The sequence below is a fragment of the Typha angustifolia genome, chromosome 15, assembly GCF_048772165.1.
Source record: "Typha angustifolia cultivar Huaian chromosome 15, ASM4877216v1, whole genome shotgun sequence".
Lineage (NCBI taxonomy): Eukaryota > Viridiplantae > Streptophyta > Magnoliopsida > Poales > Typhaceae > Typha > Typha angustifolia.
Genome location: NC_133253.1, coordinates 22,431,751 through 22,456,713, shown reverse-complemented (window position 1 = coordinate 22,456,713; position 24,963 = coordinate 22,431,751). Strand labels below are relative to the sequence as shown.

At 35.9% G+C, this 24,963-nt stretch overlaps 2 protein-coding genes across 6 annotated transcripts; both read left to right on the top strand.

The window, feature by feature from the left end:
* Positions 1-348: 348 nt before the first annotated feature.
* On the top strand, positions 349-4,385 carry LOC140778551 (disease resistance protein RPM1-like). 3 transcript variants are annotated; one of them, XM_073123340.1, is made up of 3 exons: positions 349-2,102; positions 2,337-3,275; positions 3,841-4,385. In XM_073123340.1, exons 1-2 carry the CDS (start codon positions 620-622, stop codon positions 3,260-3,262), a joined length of 2,409 nt encoding a protein of 802 aa, XP_072979441.1. In that variant the 5' UTR covers positions 349-619; the 3' UTR covers positions 3,263-3,275; positions 3,841-4,385. The 3 variants fall into 3 exon arrangements, with proteins under 3 accessions (XP_072979441.1, XP_072979439.1, XP_072979440.1); XM_073123338.1 differs by having other exon boundaries at positions 349-3,275; XM_073123339.1 differs by lacking the exon at positions 3,841-4,385 and adding an exon at positions 3,818-3,839 and having other exon boundaries at positions 349-3,275.
* Positions 4,386-9,374: 4,989 nt separating this feature from the next.
* On the top strand, positions 9,375-23,119 carry LOC140778550 (disease resistance protein RPM1-like). 3 transcript variants are annotated; one of them, XM_073123336.1, is made up of 4 exons: positions 9,375-9,523; positions 18,939-19,085; positions 19,200-21,965; positions 22,504-23,119. In XM_073123336.1, exon 3 carries the CDS (start codon positions 19,283-19,285, stop codon positions 21,950-21,952), a length of 2,670 nt encoding a protein of 889 aa, XP_072979437.1. In that variant the 5' UTR covers positions 9,375-9,523; positions 18,939-19,085; positions 19,200-19,282; the 3' UTR covers positions 21,953-21,965; positions 22,504-23,119. The 3 variants fall into 3 exon arrangements, with proteins under 3 accessions (XP_072979437.1, XP_072979438.1, XP_072979436.1); XM_073123337.1 differs by having other exon boundaries at positions 19,179-21,965; positions 22,534-23,119; XM_073123335.1 differs by having other exon boundaries at positions 19,179-21,965.
* Positions 23,120-24,963: the final 1,844 nt, after the last annotated feature.

Here is a 24,963-nt window from a genome sequence, read left to right as displayed (position 1 = left end):
AAGCGAAGTTGCACATCCAGTCAAGCGTCATTTTGCATCACAGAGCCCCTTTTAACTCGTGATACTGGCTGGATACATATTAGTTTCCCGGTAAAGACGAGTCACATCATGAGGCTGCTATCTTTTTTGAGGAAGAACCACAATAGTCAACTATGGCGGCCAATTAATTTATGTACCGTATAGGCTGCACACGGTTATCAAAATAGAAAATTACCAAATCCTTCGGAAGATCAAGAAGTAAATAACTTCAAATAATCTTTGAAAAAAAATATGAGTTATAAAGAAAATATTATTCTATTTAAAATAAATTTACAGTATATGTTCCTTGTAAAATACTAATACCTGAATAGTCCGGTTTCGTCTTTTGCTATGTGCATCTGTCGAACCAATTGTTTGGTCTTAATACCTAAATTCTTTAGTGCTCATTCTAATACCTGCATTGCATATATAATACTGACGGAAATGTTGTGCAATATATGATCGAGATTACATCTGCAGTGCTTAGATGAATATAAATGCATGACTTGGTGGCCAGGGTTTTCTCCGGGCCAGTAGATCGACGAGGAGAGCAAGAGAAAAGAATTACAAAGCCAAGTAAATCAAGTGAAGAACATAAAAAATGGAAGCTACTGCAGTTGCTGTATCTACTGCTAGTTTAGCTGTTGCATTAACACAGCTAGCGCTGCAAGGAGAACAATTTAAACAAGCAAAACAAGGTCCAGTATTGCAAGACATTGAAAATCGATTGAGTAGCATAAAGAACGAACTTTTGGCAATACAGTGTTTCCGTGACCAGCTAGACATGACAAAGGGCGACAATCCACTCCTAGAAGCTTGGATAGCACAGGTATCGAAGCTGGCATATGGTACTCAGGACTTGGTCGACGAATATATCCATATTCTATCTCAGCAACAAGGATATAAATTTGGTGATATTACCAGATTGCTAATAGATAAGTGCCGAACTTCCATTGCCTTGACGGGTATTGTTACTCAGTTGAAAAATATAGAGGAGGAGGTTACAAAGCTATCAAATCGGAAAGACCAATGGGTCCAGATGCCACGTCAAGTGATAAATAACACTAGCGACAGAGCTTGTCATATCCTGGATGAAAAAGAGCTTGTGGGAATTGAGAATGACAGAGAAATACTGGTTAGATTGTTACAATCTGAGGAATGTGCTTTCTCTATAGTCTCAGTATGGGGTATGGGAGGGCTAGGGAAAACAACTCTAGTCACCAATGTATATAAGAGAGAGTCTCAAAATTTTGGCTGCCATGCTTGGGTTTCTATCTCACAGTCGTACAAAATTGATGACATCTTAAGAATACTAATAAAGAAATTATATGGGGAAGGAGACAGAGTTCCAGATGACATTCAAAGCATGGACGCCATAAAACTAAAAGAGATACTGAGAATATTTCTAGAACACAAAAGATATCTAATTATATTGGATGATGTCTGGAATCCGAAAGCATTTCATGATCTATGTGATTGCCTTGTTGATAATGACAAACGAAGCAGAATTATTATCACGACTAGAATTGATGGTGTAGCATCACTTGCACATGATCGATGTAAGCTCCAACTCAAGCCTTTAGGTGACGAGGAGGCATGGGATCTCTTCTGTAAACGGATGTTTCGAGATCATGTATGCCCTTCGGAGATTGACAAGTGTGCTAAGGAATTTGTGACCAAGTGTCAAGGACTGCCACTAGCTATTGTGTCAGTAGGAAGACTCCTGTCATCATTAGGACAGCAAACAGAGTCGAAGTGGAGCCGAGTCTACCATCGGTTTAATTGGGAGTTGGAACAGAATTCTAGCCTAGAAGATCTTAGAAACGTTCTATATCTAAGCTACAAGGATCTACCGACATATCTCAAGAGTTGCTTCCTATATTGCAGCATGTTCCCAGAGGACTATTTGTTATCTAAAAAGAGGCTAATCAGGTTATGGATAGCAGAGGGGTTTGTACTAGAAAGGGGATCCAACACACTGGAGGAAGTTGCGGAGGACCATCTCAACGAGCTAATCAAGCGGAGCATGCTACAAGTTGTAGAAATGAATAATAAGAGGAGGTTTCGGATGCATCACCTTATGCGTGAGTTGACTCTCGTCGTGTCTGCAAAGGCAACATTTCATGCAGTAGTCTACAACAACAGTGCAAAGTTAAAGGTAGACGGCGATGTCCGTCGTCTGGCAGTACACAATTGCAGCGAAGATGTGTTATCAAGCATATATATGCCGTTGCTTCGAACTTTCCTAGCATTGCACTGCAGTACACTCTCCTCTTCGTTTCTCTCACCCAATTTATCTAAATCTAAATATCTTGCAGTGCTAGATCTGGATGGAGCCGCGTTGAAGACCTTACCCGATGTGATTGTGGACTTGTTCAATCTTCGCTACTTAAGTCTCAGGAATTCAAAAGTGGAATCCCTCCCGAAATCTATCGAGAAGCTCTCCAACCTGGAGACGTTGGATCTCTATGGAAGTATGATAAAAGAATTGCCACATGGGATAGTGAAGCTCGAGAAGCTGAGATACCTGAACGTTATGGAGGTGAAAGATGGGTCCGGAACTTCTACACCCCTAGAAGCACCAAAAGGTTTGTGGAATATTAAAGTATTGCAGACTCTCAAGGGCGTGAAAGCTAGCAGGGATCTAGTAAAAGGATTGAAAAATCTGACTCAACTAAGAAGTTTGGCTATCTTCGAGTTAAAAGACTACCACTTTATGCATCTGTCTGCCTCTTTATCGCAAATGCGCCTCCTCTCTCGATTGGTTTTATTTATAAACGGTAATAAATACGATAATCTGACCCTTGGACGGGAGTTGCTGTTTTGTGATGGATGGCTCCCAAATCTACATTCTCTTAGGGAGTTACAACTAAAAGGTGGTAATATTCCCAAGGAAGATTCCTCTCGTTTATCGGAAAAGATGAAATATATCTTTCTAGATCTTTACCAGGGGGACCAGCAGTTGGTGTTTCGTGATGGATGGTTCCCAAATCTACAATCTCTTATTATTGAAAACATTGGTTGTGTCAATCAAGTGAAGATGGAGAAGGGAACCATGGTACGCCTGCACACCCTTGTTTTAAAAGGCCTAGGAGAGCTAAAAGAAGTACCACAGGGCATTGAGTTCCTCACATCTCTCCAGTTTCTGAACTTCTCTGAGTCGCACTCTCAGTTGAAAGCAAGGCTGCAAGAAAGCGAAGTACGGGGCAAGCTTCAGCACATTGCCAATATCTATATCGACTGATTATTTGAAAGGGGTATGTTTATTAATCATAATCGGTATACTGCTTCAGATTTAACCTGCCACTGTTTGATATTTGATCTTTGTTTTTCATTTTTCCTTTGATAAATTGTTATCCTCTGTTATTTCTGTTTAGCTACTATCTCTGAAAATAAAATGCGAAACAAATATCCTTGGCATTAATTATTTCCATCTCTGTTAAGTGTTAACAGAGTAGGTTGGAATGGAAACTATATATATATATACACACATATATATATAGTGACGAAAAATAATTTTGTCTTAGTACTGCTGCTTATTTTCTGCCTCGAGTTCTCTATTTTTAACAACTGTTGTATGACTAATAAGTAATAATACCTGCACTTCTTTTTTTCAGAATTACATTCAAATATTTCGTTCACCATTCACGCACTTTCTTTTCCCTATGGATGAATTTACTCTTCCCCACTAGATTTTGTTTATTGAATTCATTTATTGATATAGAACACAACAGTTTACATGTAGGTAAAAGTGAAAATTGTACATCTTGATCTCATTTCTGCTCTTAATAGCTGATAGGATGGCAATTATTTGGTTTGCAGGACCTCTCATCTCAAGGACCAGGGCATCTATTGGTCAACATATCTTCAATTATTTGAGTTAATAAGGTGGCTCTTTATGTTTTCAAGAAAGAAAAAACAAAAACAAAAACAAAAAAAGGACCTCATCATCGTTGGTGGCTCGTGTGTGATTGTTATTTCATCTTTCCCTTCTTTCATGTTCTGCTTAGACGCCAATAAGTCACTCTGGTACTTCAAGCCTACTTCACCTTTCGTTGCCACAGCCTAGTATGGTGCTGGAGAGCTCGAGTGCCTATTACAACATGTGTATCATCTGTTACTTGTTCGCTGTCATGATTTTCTCTTCAATGGGGGAAATCCTATTGCTTTGGGCTTGCTTTTCTTTCTGCATTTTCCTCTTTCGGATTGCAGGTTGCGAATAAATGATGTTGTTTGTTTTGTTTCTGGATTGTTTATGGCTTGTAATTTATGGAGAACGTTAGCTTGTTTCTGAACATTGTTTTTCAACTTTTCTTGGTTGTGGCTTGTAATTTGTAAACGTAGTTGGATTGTTCCTAGACATTGCGAAATTAATGCGTTTGTCATGGCTTAATGTTGCTAGACTTTGTTGGGTTGTTTCTAGACATTGTTTCTATGCTTTGTCATCACTTCATAATGATGTAACAGGGTTTTGCGAGGAGATGATTGATACACTTAACTTGTTGATTCATGCACGAATACAATTACCATACGTACCAAAAGAGAAACTATAAAGGGTTTTCGTTCATCTTGGAATTACGCCAAAAAACTCTTGCATATGATAAATTTAGTTTTCTTAATTATGAACATGAATGTATTCATGTTACTTTACTTGATTCAATTGCATTAGAAGACGATGAAAAGAACCGTTTGGTGTTTTTTTTTTAAATTTGGAGTAGGTCTAGGTACAAATTCCTTTCTTTTATGAAGATTTCTAAGGGAGGTAGAGCGACCGTTCTTTGACACGACGGCACATTAATAAGTATAAGGTATCAAACTCAAAGACATACAAAGAATTAACGAAAGAAGTAAGCTCAGAAAGATTCATAAGGGTAGAGGGCAAAATCCCCGAAAGATGGTAGAGGAACTTGACAACTTGATTTTGTTTACATAAGCACAGTAATGCCACGAATAAACTGACACAGAGAATCTCGTTGCTAACTAACTTAAATTTGATTCGTTTCACCATCTTAGAAACTGTCACGCCCCGATTCGGAAACATGATGGCCGTGAATCTCTAGGATAAAATTCGAAGAAAACATGAAAACCCAAATAGTAATCAAATTTTAAAATAGATTGACACGGCGAAAATGGTACCCAGTCTTCAGAGTCCTCACTAAGCGGCTTCTTAATAATATATATAAATAAAAGTTAGATAACATGTCACAATTAATAAAAGTATATAATCCTCGACAATGAGTAAACAAATCTCAATGTCATACTATCATCATAACTTTCTCTCAAATATAACACATGATGCATGCCGACCATGTAATAACCCAACCTAAAAAAAAAAAAAATTCTACATGGGCACGACGTGGCCGGCCACACTGTGGCTGGCCTTGTGCCCATGCAGCTGGGCATGGCGTGGGGGTGCCATGCACCCCCGGCGGGCCCCAGCACCGCCGCAGCCGCCGCCAAAAACCCCTTCAACCGCCTCTTTCTCTCTCTCTCTCCCCCTCTAAATATCTCTTCTCCTCTCTCTCTCTCTCTCTCTCTCTCTCTCTCTCTTCTCTCTCTCTCTCTCTCTCTCTCCCCCTCTAAATATCTCTTCTCCTCTCTCTCTCTCTCTCTCTCTCTCTCTCTCTCTCTCTCTCTCTCTCTCTCTCTCTCTCTCTCTCTCTCTCTCTCTCTCTCTCTCTCTCTCTCTCTCTCTCTCTCTCTCTCTCTCTCTCTCTCTCTCTCTCTCTCTCTCTTACCTTGGGCTCGGGCCCGTCGGAGCCGAGCCGCCGGCCCGGGTCCGCACCTCCCTCCCCTCCTCTCTTTCTTCTCTTCTTCTCTTCTCTTTTCTTCTTCTTCTTCCTTCTTTCTTCTTCCTTTCTTCTTTCTTCTTCCTTTCTTCTAATAAATCTTGTTCCACCAAAAGAAACAAGGCTCTTTTAACATTCTGGACTTGCAAAGAAAAATGAACATTCATTCATTGGACGGCTTGACTGGTCTAATATAAATTGTTCCGGAGTAGATTTATCTAAAAATAAAGTTGGGTAAAAACCAAGGTATCCACAGACATAGTGAATAGAACTAATTATTTTTTCTATTCTTACGGTGAAGTGCTTTATGTGATAGCTTCAGTTGAGTTTATCTCTAAATAAGTCTGATGTAATTATTATACTTTTAGAGTGAGTTTTGTTATAGACATTTATTGAAGTTTCACTTAAACGAGTGTTGTCGTGGTGTTAGTGACTATAGAACTCTAACAAATTCTTAGTAACTCTTATGATAAGCAAGAGAAATGTATAACTATAAATAGCGCTATCTCTACAAGAACAATATTTGATTTGATTGATATTAATTATCTAATAATACCAAGGAAGTAGTCCAACGTGGAGGCCATAAATTAAAATGGATCTACTTAGGATACTGAGTCAAAGTCTAAAGTCTGAGATTCTTTTATCTAAAACTGCATGCTGTTAATGTCATCAAGTCGTTGTCCATTTTACTAGCAGCTGCACTATCACAAAAGAAGATAAGGGCCTAAACATGTCCACGATTTTTCTTCCTCATCTTTGAGTTTGGGCCTAAACAAATCCATTGTAAATTATGGAGAATAAGACTGAAATGTATATAGTGATGTTAGAAAAGGGATTAAATATGCGTTCCTTTTGAATAGCTTCACATCCTGTTGTGTTTGCTTGTATTTAGTAAAAGATCCATTTGTTTTTTATTTTAATGTCCAAATGACACCCTAACAATACCATCAACTGAGTTAACTAAACTAACAAACCAACACAAAATTTCCGCCAATTGATTACACCGATTAGGGTGGCAATCGGGTCGGATTAAGCGGTTTCGGGTCGGGTTAATTTTATCTTGACACGAACATAATCTGATTAATAAACGGGTTGCATTTGGTAGAAATGAACACGACCCGAGTAACAAACGAGTAACATGACCCGACTCGCCTAACCCGATTAATAAACGGGTTGGGTTAACACTAACACGATCCGTCAAACTTGTTTAATATAAATCATATATAAAATTTAATATTTACTAACTTATTCCATATAGATAATGTATAATACAAATAAAATAATATATTTCTAACTCAAAACTCATACAACATCAAAATTATAATCCTAATAATTCATCATAACAAAAGTCTATACAATGGAGTTTGTTTCAACTCTTAAATGGTGTATCATACAAACAAAAAAAAATATTTTCAACTCAAAACTCATACAACATCAGAAATACAATTCCTGATCAGATACTCTCAGCTCCTTTCAAAGTTCAATTATTAGACCTTCCTTCTCCTTCTTCTAAAGAAATTAATGGAAGCCAACTTACGATTAACACTAGAAAAAGAAATAAAAAGAATGTATAGCAAAAGTATTTGGCTCAGATGAAGCGGGATGTATACCCAAGTAATGCCATCTGGCTAAGCCTTAAATGATCAAAGAACAGAATTGTATGATTCTTGCTCAAGTCGATGGACTTGGATCTCCATATCATTCTGTACCCTGGGTATGAAATACCACCAACAATAGCTCTTCCATTTCCAGTTATATGTCCTCCTCTTGTGCCCCTCTTTTGATGTGGTCGTGGAAAATCATCAATCAGTTCCTGCAGACAACATTGAGAAATAGAATAAACATCACAAAATTATAATCGCAAATTAGAAGATCCAAGACAAATTTAGCTGAAATATGGTAAACTCCTTAAAACTTTTTGTAAAGTATTAGAGGGATTGAAACTTTCTGTGGTCACTATATTATGGCTTTAGTCAGTATGAGAATATAGGGTGTTGAGATAACAGAAAATGTAGGCAACATGGAAGCTCACACATCTGCTCATTGAAGGCCTCCTTAACTTCAATGGCATATGCTCCATCTTAACTTCAGTGGCGGCGGTGAAGGTGGCAGACAAGCAGTAGCAATGGCAGCGGCGACGGTGATAAAGGCTCGGCAGGCAACGGGGGTTAGGGCAGGCAGGCAGCAGTGGTCAGGGTTAGGATAGATGGGGACGAGATCTAACGAGGGTGAGGGGCTAAGCGCAAATGGTGAGGAGATCTGCTGACGAACTCTCGGGGTAGACGACAGACAGAGACGGAGGTGAGAGGCACCGCGGATGGAGGCGATTGGAGAGATTCAACGGCCGATAAGCACTACACAATACACCTGCTTGGGAGTCGGGGCAGACGATAGGTGGAGACTAAACGAGAGACACTGCAGCTGGCGACAGACAACGACCAGAGAGATTGGAGAGAGAGAAGGCATGGTGAAATTATTTTGCCAAGTGTCAAGGACTGCCACTAGCTATTGTGTCAGTAGGAAGACTCCTGTCATCATTAGGACAGCAAACAGAGTCGGAGTGGAGCCGAGTCTACCATCGGTTTAATTGGGAGTTGGAACAGAATTCTAGCCTAGAAGATCTTAGAAACGTTCTATATCTAAGCTACAAGGATCTACCGACATATCTCAAGAGTTGCTTCCTATATTGCAGCATGTTCCCAGAGGTAACATGTACACATTGTTGGATTGTTCTAAGGCATTGTTCTTTAATTTCGTTGGTCATGGCTTAATATTTCTAGATTTTGCTCGCTTGTTTTTAGACATTATTTCACAATCCCAAGAACATGGGCAGTTTTTTTAATTTTATTTTTATTTTAGATTTTGGGCAAAGTAGTTTGTTTTACAAATTTATTCGACAAATAGGTTAATTTGCTATCAAAGTAGACGAGTGAGTACTTGGATATTCTTTCAGTACTATTATTTGTTATTGTGACGCTGTAATTATGTGTATAAACTGCTGACATTAAAGACGAAGCACTTTTTACTAAAACTGGTTTGAGATTAAAATATAAGTATTGCAGATACTCTAATATAAGTATTGGGACCCTGAAATGCTAGCGGTAGTAATAATAATTCTGGTCTCCTTCTAGGCAAGTCAAAAAGATCATTATTAAGATTAAAATTGCTTTTAGCTTAATTAATCACGAGAGATGCACTAACTAATGACCATCAAGAGAACCTTTGGTGTGAAAAAGTATGTAGCCAATTTAATTACGACTCTGTTGGTGCAACTTTACTTCACATCTTGGGCCATCAAATTTACGGGTAGTGAATTGTGCTTAGACTAATTAATGGCTTTGGATAACAAATCTATTTATACTCCAAAGTGATTAGGGACTTAGATGCATGCTAAGATAACAACATAACCGAGAAGAGTTAACGAGTTTACTTCAAAATAATTAAGTACCGTCTCTCCAAATCTCCCATTCACTCCGACGACTTGACTTTGGAGTTAAAGAACTATTCCTTCTTAGACCAAGTCATCGGTCAGTGTGTATTACATTGCTTGGTTCACATTTATTATCACGAACCTTCTCAAACTATTCCTAGTTTCTTTATAAGGAGGAGACTTCCCCCCATTGGCTGTTATCAAGTTCGCTCATCACTTCTTCCTCAGTTTAGCTCAAAAGTCTAGAGGCTCTCGTTTATCCATCGGAGATCTAAAAGAAATGAACGTGAGTCCCCATCCCTAGAAGTTCTGTTAATTTGCATATATCTTTAATTCTTCACTCCTCTCAGGGGATCGATCTTTAATTTGTCGCTCACTTAGATTGCAATTTTTAGTTTATTTGTATGCTGATTGATTTTTGACAGTTAATATATATCAATTGAAGTTAAGCTCATCCTCTTGTTCATATTGTTGGTTACTTTGTTATGTTGTGTACGCAACGGTCTCATAATTTAATTATTTAAGAGAAATATGATTTTGACATGAATTTTGAAATTAAATTTAACTCAAAAGTTTAAGCTACTAAGACGAGAATATAAAGAGTCTATTATATATGGAACTGAATGTAACTAAATTCATTGAAGGCTCACCTTGGAATTGACCATTGAATGACATCTTCCAAGTTTATTTGCAAATATGCCAAAAGAAAGTGACTTCTTGCAATAAATATCGTGATATTTAAATGTTTAGTTTTGATTTAGTGGTGGAAAGTAGATCCGTGATAACGTTGTCAAGTCTATATTGACAATTAAGTTTGACGAGGAAAAGAATTATGATGCAAACATATTTAAAACTGGACGAAACTTGATAGCTACACATAGAGGTATGACCAAATATAAGCACTGCCATTTGTTTTCCCACATCCTATCTTTCTTCAACTACTTCAAATGTTATCTGTAAAGTAAATGTTCTCTTCAAAGTCTGTCTTTTTGTTGAATTTTTTTATTAATTTTTATAAATATTCTGCTTACACTGTAAAGAAAAACAAATCAATTTCAAATAAATATTCAAAATTTACGTTCATTGCGTAATAATTAAATAAGAATAATAATAAAAAAGTACAATACCATCACAATGAAAGATTTACATAGTTCACCTAAATTCGGGCTACATCTATGATTTACTGTCAATAGAAAAAAGTTTACAAAGAAGCATTTGGGATTATATTCTTAGAGATTACAAATAAATCTCTTAGTACTGCTTTTTCCCTTATGTGCATCGATCATTGTACACCTGGCTTTAGATCTTTGGGCCAAGATATTGTTGGCGGTAACAATTTGATTCCAAAGTGTCAAAAAATCCGATCAAAATAAATAAACTAAATAAACTTATAGGTTATTATAATATAAAATTCTAAATAGTCGAGTCTAGTGTTGGACACTATTTCCTCAAGACCAATTCGTCCTCCACGACTGCCTTGCACTCGAAAGGAAGCAACTGTTCGAATGCGAACTGTATGCAGACTGACCTATTTATAGAATTAAACAGGCTCGACGAAAAGATGCAAATGGTCACCGAATGAATGCACCATTTCGGGTTGGGTTCAACCCAACTAACTGACTGATTAACTGTTCCGAATCGAACCGAGCCGAGCCGGGCGACGCGCGCGTGAGTTAAGTTGCATAGTAATCTTTACCAATAAAATAGGTACCTCTTTTGAGGCCCAAAGCTCATAAGAAGCTTGTTACTTATATACCATATTAACATTTCTCAAATATCCAATATGGTACTAAACTCACTTTTTTTTAGTTTTTTTAGCCATGATACCCACTTTAGAGGTAATTCTTATTCACTTCTCTTCATAGATTTGACCAAGTGAATATATGACAATAAAATACTTTTTGAGCTAAATTAATTCCACCATTAAATCATCATTAATAGTGTGGGCCCCCTTAAAACTTAGCTCAAAGTTAATAAAAAGTTTATGTCAAATACATGAAATTACTAACAATCCCCCATATGAATGAATTGACTGAAAATGCATATGAAATACAGACTTGATCGATAGTACAACAAAAAATTACCGCATCAGGATAGGTAGTTTTTAGCTTTGAACCTTCCATAGTGAAGTATTATTGAATTTATTCGCTAACCAGTGAACATGATGTCTTGAACTGTTCAGTTTTTATATAAACCAAGACAATAATACCCACACAGCTCTTTTCAACACAGTCGGTTCTATATGTTGTGTCCATTTCGGCCCTAAACGTGTTTGGTAATTCTTTGAGTGCTCTAGAGATTTACCTAGTCATCTCATAGAAATGTCCTACTTTACACTCACATAGGTGACCTCTTATTAAGAGTAACCTGCATACTCCACTTAGATTTCCGAAGTATAAGAATCACTAAATTTGGAGCTCGGTTGAGCTCCAATAAGGCTCTAAAGCTAGCTCTAAATTTGGAGCTAGCAACAGTGGGGCTCCAAATTTGGAGCCCCACCATGAAAATGGAGCCCCGCTCCATTTGTCATTTCAACCTTTTGAAATATCAAAATTATCTAATAATTATTATATTCAATAATTTTAATTCTATTTATATTTTTTATTAAATAATTTAATTAGATAAACTAAGTATATAATTAGTTTTACTAATTATTTTTTAACAAAAATAATACCATTGGAAAGGTCTCATCACCTTTAAAATGAGTCTAATATTAAATTATTTTTGAGTTAATTTAAATTTAAATTTTATTATTATTTATAACAATGAGTCTAATAAATTATATGTCATAAAATATAATTACTCAAAATTATTCCCAATGTAAATATTAAATAAAAAATACATTACATATGAAATACATCAAATATAAAATACATTAAAAATAAAACTAGAACCGGAGTCGGTGGCTATGGATGGAGATGACTTACCAAAATATTAAACATCTATTATTTTTATTATGTTCGGTTAATTTCTGCTTATTTTATGTAATGTAATTTTGATATTTTTAGTTAATACCATGTAATGCTTATTTGGATATTTATTTCGTGTAATGTAATTTCAATGCGTTTAATTAAAAAAATTAGTAATTTAAAATTACTTCTAAAACTATTAAATATTAGTATTATTTTAAAGATCTCGATGAGAGTTTTCTAACCATATATTTTTTATTAAAAAATAATAACGCTAAGATGACCTATTAAATAATTTAAATAAGCTAATATAATAATATATATATTATATTATTATTTTAATATATATGGAGCCCGGTGGAGCCACAGTTCGAGATGCTCTTAAAACAACTCTAATCGAGCTTCAAATTTAGAATTTGGAGCCCGGTTGAGCTCCAATGGGGCTCTAAAACTAGCTCCAAATTTGAAGCTAGGAATAGTGAGACTCCAAATTTGGATCCCCACCGTGAAAATGGAGCCCAGCTCCATTTGTCATTTTGGCCTTTTGAAAATACCAAAATTGTCCAATAATTATTATATTCAATAATTTTAATTCCATTTGTATCCTTTATTAAATAATTTAGTTAGTTAAACTGAGTATATAATTAGTTTTACTTATCAGCTTTTAACAAAAATAATACCATTGGAAAGGTCTCATCGATACCTTTAAAATGAGTCTAATATTAATTTTATTTTTAAGTTAATTTAAATTTTAAATTTTTTTATTATTTCTAAAAATGAGTCTAAATATTAAATTATTTTTTAGTTAATTTAAATTTTAAATTTTAAATTTTTTATTATTTATAAAAATGAGTCTAATAAATTATGCGTCCTAAAATATAATTACTCAAAATTATTCCCAATATAAATATTAAAAATTAAAATACATTAGAGATGAAATATATCAAACATGAAATACATCAAATAAAAATTATATTAAAATTTATATTTCTTTATTCCCGTGCCTCTACCATAAGTGTTCAATCAATGCATTTCAAAGCTCAAAATGAGCCTCTCTATCTTCGATCTTCTTATGTGGAGCAAAGAATCATTGAAATCGTTCATCATCATTGGTTTCAAGCTCTTTAAATACCCGTGGCTACGGAGATGACTTAACAGAATATTAAGCATCTATTGCTTTTATTATATTTGGTTAATTTCTACTTATTTTATGTAATATAATTTTGATATTTTTAGTTAATGACATGTAATGCTTATTTCGATATTTATTTCGTGTAATATAATTTCGATGCGTTTAATTAAAAAAAATAGGAATTTAAAATTACTTCTGAAACTATTGAATATTAGTCTTATTTTAAAGATCTCGATGAGAGTTTTCTAACCATATATTTTTTATTAAAAATTAATAACACTAAGATGACCTATTAAGTAATTTAATATATATGGAGCCGGGTGCATTAGAGTGCATTGGGCTCATGCTCCATTTTTGGCTCCATATTTGGAGCCTTTAGAGCCTTTGGGCTTCAAATATGGAGCAATCGTTGGAGATGCTCTTAGTGATTTCAGATAACGTCCTGAGAACTTGGTTGTCCCTTTGAACCTAGATCTTGGGATCTCCAATCAACTAGGTTGGGTTGCCGTTGTGTCGTTACTCTAGGTGGTAGGCTTCAAACCAATTCCTTTCGATGAACAATATACTTGATCTCTTGTTAAACCCTTAGTTAACGGATCCGTGATTTTATCGTTTGATTTCACATAATCAATGGATATTATACAATTTGTGATCAATTGTCGCACTGCATTATGCCTACGACGTTATTAATCGGATAGACGTTATTCTTGTTACAAGTGAATATATATCAAAGTAATCTATTCTCTCTATTTGTCTATATCCTTTGACTACAAGTCTTGCCTTATATTTGTCAATTGAACCATCTGCTTTCATCTTCCTTTTGAATATCTATTTGTAACTCAAAGGTTTACACCCTGGTGGAAGATCCACCAATTCCCAGGTATGATTTTGCAAAATGGATTCAACTTTACTATCAATAGCTTATTTCCATAAAGGAGCTTCATGAATAGACATTGCTTCCTTATAACTCTGAGAATCTTTTTCTAATAAATATATTAGAAAATCATGACCAAAAGACGTAGAAGTCCTTGACCTCTTACTTCGTCTAGGTTAATTATCATTTCCTTCTTGCATGGATTCTTGGTTCTGCTTTTTTTCATAAGTTCTTTTGAGAGAACTTACTTCTAATGTAGATTTATATGGGAATATATTCTCAAAGAATGATGTATTATTAGACTCAATAATTATATTCTTGTGTTCCTCAGAATTATATGATTTGTGAACCAGCAATCGATATGCACTACTATTATGAGCATAACCAATGAATATACAATCAATAGTTTTAGGTCCAATTTTTGTTCTTTTAAGAACCGGAATTGCAATCTTTGCTAGGCACTCCCACACTCTTAAGAATTTATAGCTAGGTTCTCGATCTTTCCATAACTCATAAGATGTTTTATCCAATTTCTTATGGGATAACCAGTTGAGAATGTGATTTGTAGAAACCAAAACTTTCCCCCACAAATTCTAGGGTAAACCAGAACTTATTAACATGGCATTCATCATCTCTTTCAGAGTTCTATTCTTACATTCAGCAATACCATTTTACTGTGGAGCATAAGGAGCCATTGTTTGATGAATAATTTCATTTTCTGCACATATTTGTGCAAATGATGACTCATATTCACCACCTTTATCACTTCTTAGCATTTTAATCTTTCTGCTAAGTCGGTTCTCAACCTCAATTTTGAAATATATAAATATTTCTAATGCCTCATCTTTGCTTCATAGGAAATACACATAACAGTATCTTGTGCAATCGTCAATAAAAGTAATAAAATATTTTTTTCCACATTTAGTTTGAATAAATTTTAAATCACATACATCGGTATGTATAGGTTCTAGAGGTTCTGTACTTCATTCAATGGAATGAAACGAAGTCTTAGCCAATTTAGCTTCAACACATATTTCATATTTTTTATTTAAATCAATTGAGAAATTAGACAACATATTAAGATTAATTAATCTATGAAATGTGCCATAATTAACATGTCCTAATCTACCATGTCAAATTTCACAAGACTCAAGCAAGTAAGAATAAGATTCCTCTTTATTTATTCTTGGAGTTACAGTCATTCCATTCATCTTAAAAAGGCCATTTGACAAGTTGCCCATTCCAACATATATGCCATTTTTGATAAGTACAAACTTATCAGACTCAAAACCTTTCTTACTCAATAATGATCCCGAAACCAGATTATTTCGAATGTCGGGCACATGCATCACATCATTAAAAGTAAGTTCTTTTCCTGAAGTTAATTTTAACACGACCTTCCTTATTTCTTCCACCTTGGAAGTTGCTGAATTGCCCATGTAAAGTTTTTCATCTGTTGTAGTTTGATAAGATGAAAACATCCATCTGTTGGCACAAATGTGTCGAGTAGCTCCACTGTCTACCCACCATTCTTTACGATTACTATCAATCAGGTTTACTTCCGAGACAACGGCATAGAGGTGCATGTCATCCACATCAGAACGTAGGTTTTCCACTTCAGTTACATTAGCTTGTGGCTTTTTCTTTTCAGAGTTCTCCTTCTTTTTTCGTAAACGGCAGTCCTGAGCACGATGCCTTTACTTGTCACAGACGTAACATTTGCCCTTGAACTTCTTTGCATTGCCACTTTTAGAGCCTTCGCCGGTATGCTTCCTTTTCTTATCCTTTGTGGACTCTACAATATTTGCCTTTGACACGTACTGGCTTCCAATTTTCTTTTCAGCAATACGATTGTCTTCTTCAATCCTCAATCTGACAATAAGTTTTTCAAATGTCATTTCCTTGCGTTTGTGTTTTAGGTAATTTTTGAAATCCTTCCAAGACGGTGATAGTTTTTCTATAATAGCCGTCACTTAAAATGATTCATTAATCACCATCTCTTCAGCATGAATCTCATGAATTATCACTTGAAGACCTTGTACCTAGTTAATCACTGGTTTAGTGTCAACCATCTTGTACTCAAGAAATTTACCGACTATAAATTTTTTTGTATCGGCATCTTTTGTCTTGTACTTCTTGTCTAAGATTTCCATAATTCTTTAGACGTTTTTATTAAACTATACACGTTATACAACTTTAGCAAATTTTTAGTAACTATTATGATAATCAAGACAAATGTATAACTATAAATAGTGCTACCTCTAAGAGAACAATATTTGATTTGATTGATATTAATTATCTAATAATACCAAGGAAGTAGTCCAACGTGGAGGCCATAAATTGAAATGGATCTACTTAGGATACTGAGTCAAAGTCTAAAGTCTGAGATTCTTTTATCTAAAACTGCATGCTGTTAATGTCATCAAGTCGTTGTCCATTTTACTAGCAGCTGCACCATCACAAAAGAAGATAAGGGCCTAAACATGTCCATGATTTTTCTTCCTCATCTTTGAGTTTGGGCCTAAACAAATCCATTGTAAATTATGGAGAATAAGACTGAAATGTATATAGTGATGTTAGAAAAGGGATTAAATATGCGTTCCTTTTGGATATGAAATACCACCAACAATAGCTCTTCCATTTCCAGTTATATGTCCTCCTTTTGTGCCCCTATTTTGATGTGGTGGTAGAAAATCATCAATCAGTTCCTGCAGACAACATTGAGAAATAGAATAAACATCACAAAATTATAATCGCAAATTATAAGATCCAAGACAAATTTAGCTGAAATATGGTAAAACTCCTTAAAACTTTTTGTAAAGTATTAGAGGGATTGAAACTTTAGTCAGTATGAGAATATAGGGTGTTGAGATAATAGAAAATGTAGGCAACTTGGAAGCTCACACGTGTGCTCATTGAAGGCCTCCTTAACTTCAATGCATATGCTCCATCTTAACTTCGGCAGTGGTAGTGAAGGCGGTAGGCGAGCAGTAGCAATGGCAGCGGCGACGGTGATGAAGGCTTGGCAGGCAACAGTGAGGGTTAGGGTGTTAGTAATTTCATGTTTTTGACATAAATTTTTATTAACTTTGAGCTAAGTTTTAAGTGGGGCCCACACATTATTAATGATGGTTTAATGGTGGAATTAATTTAGCTCAAACTGTACTTTATTGTCAAATATTCACTTAGTTAAATCCATGAAGAGCAGTGAATGAAAATTGGCTCTAAAGTGGGTATCATGGCAATGGAAAATAAAGAATAGGAAGTTTAGTACCATATTGGATATTTGAGAAATGTTAGTATGGTATATAAGTAACAAACTTCTTACGGGCTTTGGGCCCCAAAAGGGGTACCTATTTTGTGGGTAAAGATTACTATGCAACTTAACTCACACACACACGCGCCGCCCGACCCTGCTCGGCTCGGTTCGCATGCACGGGTCAAGTCCAATTTTAATTTTTTGCCTGTTACAGGTTCAAATCTGGTTTAGTTCGGGGTCGAAGTGGTGTGTCCCTTCGATAAACAGTTAATCAATTAGTTAGTTGGTTGAACCCGACCCAAATGGTGCATCCCTTCACAGCGTAACTATAAATTAGTTTTTGACCCGAAATGGTGCATCCATTCGGTGACATTTTGCATCTTTTCGTCAAGCCTGTTTACCTCTATAAATAGGCTGTCAGTCTGCATAATTTAACACAATATCAGAGAAAAAAACTTGGTTCATTCCTTCTAGAGTCGAGTATGCATCCGAAAGAGAGTACAGCACAGTTCAGGTTCAATCAAGGCATTAGAAAGCTGTTTCCTTTCCAGTGCAAGGCAGTCATTGTATCCTGGGAGACCGACGTCCACTGTTCTAGAAGCAATCGGTGGAGAGCAAATTGGTCTTAAAAAGATAGTGTCCAACACTAGACTCGACTATTCAGAATTTTATATTCTGTAATTTGTAAGTTATTTATATTATTTTGATCGAATTTATTATGACTCTTTGGAATCAGATTGTTACCGCCAACAAAGGGTAGGCAAGCAGCAGTGGTCAGGGTTAGGGTAGATAGGGAAGAGATCTGACAAGGGTGAGGGGTTAAACGCAAACGGTAAGGAGATCTGCTGACGAACTCTCGGGGTAGACGACAGGCAGAGACGGAGGTGAGAGGCACCGCGGACAGAGGGGGTTGGAGAGATTCAACGGCCGATAAGCACTACACAATACACCTGCTTGGGAGTCGGGGCAGATGATAGGTGGAGACTAAACGAGAGACACCGCAGTAGGCGACAGACAACGACCAGAGAGATTGGAGAGAGAGAAGGCGTGGCAAAAAATTTTTGCCCTTTTGAAAATTTGGATGAGGCGGTTGTAGAGTGGAGAGAATGAGAGAGTAGAGCGATTTATGTTTTAGTTACTTTATATATATATATGGGTTAGGGGGTTGGTGGGTTAGCGGGTTGGCGGGTTGGTAGTTTGACTCGACTCGACTCAACTCGTATACTTAAATGGGTCAAACGGGTCAAAACAGGTCAGCTATATAAATCCCATGACCCGATTATTAAACAGGTGACCCGTTTACGATCTGAACTTGATTATACTAAATCTAAACCCAATTAAGAGCTGGTTTATCGTATAAGATTATGGGGTGGGGTCAAGATTTGCTGGCCCTAACACCGATTGACTTGATAATGAACAGTTAATAGCGTGCTAAGTCTTTTGTTGGTTTTTTTATATTGTTGTTGTTGTTATTATTATTATTATTATTATTATTATTATTATGTTTTGATTAAAGTCAGTAAACAGGGCGATGCGATTATTATATACTGCTGTACAAAGTCAGCTTTAGCTATGGAATAACTCTTGGTCATAATCGGGAACAAGAAGAAACAAGGAAATTTTTATCCATCCACTCGTCAGTCATTTGATCATTACAGCGCCAATTTTAAAGAGGTATGACGAAATATAAGCACTGCTATTTGTTTGCCCAGATACTATTTTTCTTCAAGGACTTCAAATGCTAAGTGTAAACTGAATGTTCACTAGGTTCTAATTATCCACCGCCAGGTTTAATTTCTCCGGGCCAGTAGATCGACGAGGAGAGCAAGAGAAAAGGATTACAAAGCCAAGTAAATCAAGTGAAGAACAAAATGTTGGAAACTCCCGCACTTGCTGTTTCTACTGCTAGTTTAGCTGTTGGACTGGCACAGCTAGCGCTGCAAGCAGAAAAATTTAAACAAGCAAAACAAGGTCCAGTAATGAAAGACATTGAAAATCGAATGAGTAGCATAAAGAATGAACTTTTGGTAATACAGTGTTTCCTTGACCAGCTTGACATGACAAAGGGCGACAATCCACCCCTAGAAGCTTGGACAGCACAGGTACGAAAGCTGGCATATGGTACTCAGGACTTGGTCGATGAATATATCCATATTCTATCTCACCAAGGATATAAATTTGGCGATATTACCAGAAAAATAAGACATGAAGATCGAACTTCCATTGCCTTGACTGGTATTGATACTCTCTTGAAAATTATAGAGGAGGAGCTTACAAAGCTATCAAATCGGAAAGACCGATGGGTCCAGATGCCACGTCAAGTGACAGATAACACTAGCGACAGAATATTGCACCAAACAATGGCTTGTCATTTCCTCGATGAAGAAGAGCTTGTGGGAATTGAGAAAAACAGAGAAATATTAGCTAGATTGTTACAATCTGAGGAATGTGCTCTCTCTATAGTCTCAGTATGGGGTATGGGAGGGCTAGGGAAAACAACTCTAGTCACCAATGTATATAAGACAGAGTCTCAAAATTTTGGCTGCCATGCTTGGGTTTCTATCTCACAGTCGTACAAAATTGATGACATCTTAAGAATATTAATAAAGAAACTATACGGGGAAGGAGACAGAGTTCCAGATGACATTCAAAGCATGGACGCCACAGAACTAAAAGAGATATTGAGAATATTTCTGGAACACAAAAGATATCTGATTATATTGGATGATGTCTGGAATCCGATAGCATTTCATGATCTATGTGATTGCTTTGTTGATAATCACCAAGGGAGCAGAATTATTATCACAACTAGAATTGATGGTGTAGCATCACTTGCACACGATAGATGTAAGCTCCAACTCAAGCCTTTAGGTGACGAGGAGGCATGGGATCTCTTCTGTAAGCGGGCGTTTCGGAAGGAAAAAGATCATGTATGCTCTTCGGAGATTGACAAGTGTGCTAAGGAATTTGTGACCAAGTGTCAAGGACTGCCACTAGCTATTGTGTCAGTAGGAAGACTCCTATCATCATTAAGACAGCAAACAGAGTCGGAGTGGAGCCGAGTCTACCATCGGTTCAATTGGGAGTTGGAACAGAATTCTAGCCTAGAAGATCTTAGAAACGTTCTATATCTAAGCTACAAGGATCTACCGACATATCTCAAGAGTTGCTTCCTATATTGCAGCATGTTCCCAGAGGACTATTTGTTATCTAAGAAGAGACTAATCAGGTTATGGATAGCAGAGGGGTTTGTACAAGAAAGGGGATCCAACACACTGGAGGAAGTTGCGGAGGACCATCTCAACGAGCTAATCAAGCGGAGCATGCTACAAGTTGTAGAAATGAATAATAAGAGGAGGTTTCGGATGCATCACCTTATGCGTGAGTTGGCTCTCGTCGTGTCTGCAAAGGCAACATTTCATGCAGTAGTCTACAACAACAGTGCAAAGTTAAAGGTAGACGGCGATGTCCGTCGTCTGGCAGTACACAATTGCAGCGAAGATGTGTTATCAAGCACATATATGCCGTTGCTTCGAACTTTCCTAGCATTGCACTGCAGTACACTCTCCTCCTCGTTTCTCTCATCCAATTTATCTAAATCTAAATATCTTGCAGTGCTAGATCTGGATGGAGCCGCGTTGAAGACCTTACCCGATGTGATTGTGGACTTGTTCAATCTTCGCTACTTAAGTCTCAGGAATTCAAAAGTGGAATCCCTCCCGAAATCTATCGAGAAGCTCTCCAACCTGGAGACGTTGGATCTCTATGGAAGTATGATAAAAGAATTGCCACATGGGATAGTGAAGCTCGAGAAGCTGAGATACCTGAACGTTATGGAGGTGAAAGATGGGTCCGGAACTTCTACACCCCTAGAAGCACCAAAAGGTTTGTGGAATATTAAAGTATTGCAGACTCTCAAGGGCGTGAAAGCTAGCAAGGATCTAGTAAAAGGATTGAAAAATCTGACTCAACTAAGAAGTTTGGCTATCTTCGAGTTAAAAGACTACCACTTTATGCATCTGTCTGCCTCTTTATCTCAAATGCGCCTCCTCTCTCGATTGGTTTTATTTATAAACGGTAATAAATACGATAATCTGACCCTTGGACGGGAGTTGCTGTTTTGTGATGGATGGCTCCCAAATCTACATTCTCTTAGGGAGTTACAACTAAAAGGTGGTAATATTCCCAAGGAAGATTCCTCTCGTTTATCGGAAAAGATGAAATATATCTTTCTAGATCTTTACCAGGGGGACCAGCAGTTGGTGTTTCGTGATGGATGGTTCCCCAATCTACAATCTCTTATTATTGAAAACATTGATTGTGTCAATCAAGTGAAGATGGAGAAGGGAACCATGGTACGCCTGCACACCCTTGTTTTAAAAGGCCTAGGAGAGCTAAAAGAGGTACCACAGGGCATTGAGTTCCTCACATCTCTCCAGTTTCTGAACTTCTCTGACTCGCACTCTCAGTTGAAAGCTAGGCTGCAAGAAAGCGAAGTACGGGGCAAGCTTCAGCACATTGCCAATATCTATATTGACTGATTATTTGAAAGGGGTATGTTTATTAATCATAATCGGTATACTGCTTCAGATTTAACCTGCCACTGTTTGATATTTGATCTTTGTTTTTCATTTTTCCTTTGATAAATTGTTATCCTCTGTTATTTCTGTTTAGCTACTATCTCTGAAAAAAAAATGCGAAACAAATATCCTTGGCATTAATTATTTCCATCTCTGTTAAGTGTTAACAGAGTAGGTTGGAATGGAAACTATATATATATATATATATATACACACACATATATATATAGTGACGAAAAATAATTTTGTCTTAGTACTGCTGCTTATTTTCTGCCTCGAGTTCTCTATTTTTAACAACTGTTGTATGACTAATAAGTAATAATACCTGCACTTCTTTTTTTCAGAATTACATTCAAATATTTTGTTCACCATTCACGCATTCCCTATTGATGAATTTACTCTTCCCCACTAGATTTTGTTTATTGAATTCATTTATTGATATAGAACACAAGAGTTTACAAGTAGGTAAAAGTGAAAATTGTACATTTTGATCTCATTTCTGCTCTTAATAGGTGATAGGATGGCAATTATTTGGTTTGCAGGACCTCTCATCTCAGGGACCAGGGCATCTGTTGGTCAATATATCTTCAATCATTTGAGTTAATAAGGTGGCTCTTTATGTTTTCAAGAAAGAAAAAACAAAAACAAAAACAAAAAAAGACCTCATCATCGTTGGTGGCTCGTGTGTGATTGTTGTTTCATCTTTCCCTTCTTTCATGTTCTGCTTAGACGCCAATAAGTCACTCTGGTACTTCAAGCCTACTTCACCTTTCGTTGCCACAGGCCAGTATGGTGCTGGAGAGCTCGAGTGCCTATGACAACATGTGTATCATCTTGTTACTTGTTCGCTGTCATGATTTTCTCTTCAACGGGGGAAATCCTGTTGCTTTGGGCTTGCTTTTCTTTCTGCATTTTCCTCTTTCAGATTGCAGGTTGCGAATAAATGATGTTGTTTGCTTTGTTTCTGGATTGTTTATGGCTTGTAATTTATGGAGAACGTTAGTTTAGCTTGTTTCTGCACATTGTTTTTAAACTTTTGTTGGTTGTGGCTTGTAATTTGTAAACGTCGTTGGATTGTTCCTAGACATTGTGAAATTAATGCGTTTGTCATGGCTTAATATTGCTAGACTTTGTTGGGTTGTTTCTAGACATTGTTTCTACGCATTGTCATCACTTCATAGTGATGTAACATGGTTGTGCGAGGAGATGATTGATATACTTAACTTGTTGATTCATGCACGACTACCATTACCATACGTACCAAAAGAGAAAGTATAAAGGGTTTTCGTTAATCTTGGAATCACGCCAAAAAACTCTAGCATATGATAAAATTAGTTTTCTTGATTATGAACATGAATGTATTCATGTTACTTCACTTACTTGATTCAATTGCATTAGAAGACGACCAAAAGAATTGTTTGGTGTTTTTTTTCTTAATTTGGAGTAGGTCTAGCTACAAATTCCAATTTTTTTTTTATAAAGATCTCTAGAATAGAATAGTTCATTAATATTATTTGGAGCCGATCCCCAAATTTTTGGACGAGGCTCCAAAGGTTGAGCCCCATAAGAGCATCTGTAAGGGAGGGCTAAGGCAAGAGCTCCGTGCACTCCATATTTATATATTATATTTTAAATTACTTCATAAGTTATTTTAATATTATATATTTTTTAATTAAACGTAGTAAAATTATATTACACGAAATAAAAATAAAAAATCAAAAATAACTTAAATAATTTAATATTAGATTTATTTTAAAGATAGATATTTTTAATGGTACTATTTTTATTAAAAATAAATTAACAAAACTAATTATATATTCAATTTAATTAATTAAATTATTTAATAAAGGATGTAGATGGAATTTAAATTTTTAGATTAAACTTTTATAATTTTATAAGGCAAAATTAGAATTTTTAAAAGTTAAATAATATTGGAGCTGCGCTCCAAATTTTTAGATGGGGCTCTAAATTTGGAGCTCAACTGTAACTGACTCTACATTTGGAGCCCATTTGAAGCCCGGTTAGAGCTCTATCAGGCTCCAAATTTAGAGTTTCGAAATCCGGTTGGAAATGTTTTAAAGCTAGATCCAAATTTGGATCCTATTTGGAGCACCATTGGAGCTTTACTGAGCTCCAAATTTAGAGATTTCGAGCCTAGTTAGAGATGCTAAACTATTTTTTTTTTATTCAATGGGTCTATGTTAAAAAAAAATTTTTTAAAAAGTGAGAAATAGTAATAGTTCACATGGTCTAAATAAAATTATCCCTATAATTAATAAAAACAAACATTTCACAATCTGCAAATAAAGGAAAAACTAAACATAAATAAAATGCATCCATTTTTACTTTCTACACAGAAATAATTTGATCATATTATATTTCTATCAATAAAAGTCTCTCGAATCGATTAAGCTCGATATACACAAGAGTGCTTTGATTTGATTGATATTAATTATCTGGTATGAAGGAACAAGATGGAAAAGATAACTTAATTGAAATGGATTGATATTATATAAAAGATACTGATACAAATTCTACAGTTTGAGATTCTTGTGTCTAAAACTGGATGCTGTTATTGTTATAAGTCCTAATGCGTTTTAACTGCTGCTCCACTATCATAAAACAAGATAAAAGGCCTAAACATGTCCAAGCTTTTCCTTCCTCATCTTTGATATTGAGCATAAACAAATCCATTGACTTTATAATGAAAGTTAACTAACAAGCCAGCACAAAGTTTCCGCCAATTGATTACACCGATTGACTTGATAATAAACAGTTAACGACGTGCTAAGTGTTTTACTGGATTTATTATTATTATTAGTTTTTACTATTATTATGTTTTGATGAAAGTCCGTAGACAGGCGATTGTTATATAATGCTAATATGCTATACAATGTCAGCTTTAGCTATGGGATATCTATCTCTTCACTAAAAATTCCACTCCGATGATACATGTACAAATAGCGGCCGAT

Coding starts and splice junctions, on each gene's coding strand:
- LOC140778551 (XM_073123338.1), top strand. CDS start 620: ATGGAAGCTACTGCAGTTGCTGTATCTACTGCTAGTTTAGCTGTTGCA.
- LOC140778550 (XM_073123336.1), top strand. CDS start 19,283: ATGTTGGAAACTCCCGCACTTGCTGTTTCTACTGCTAGTTTAGCTGTT.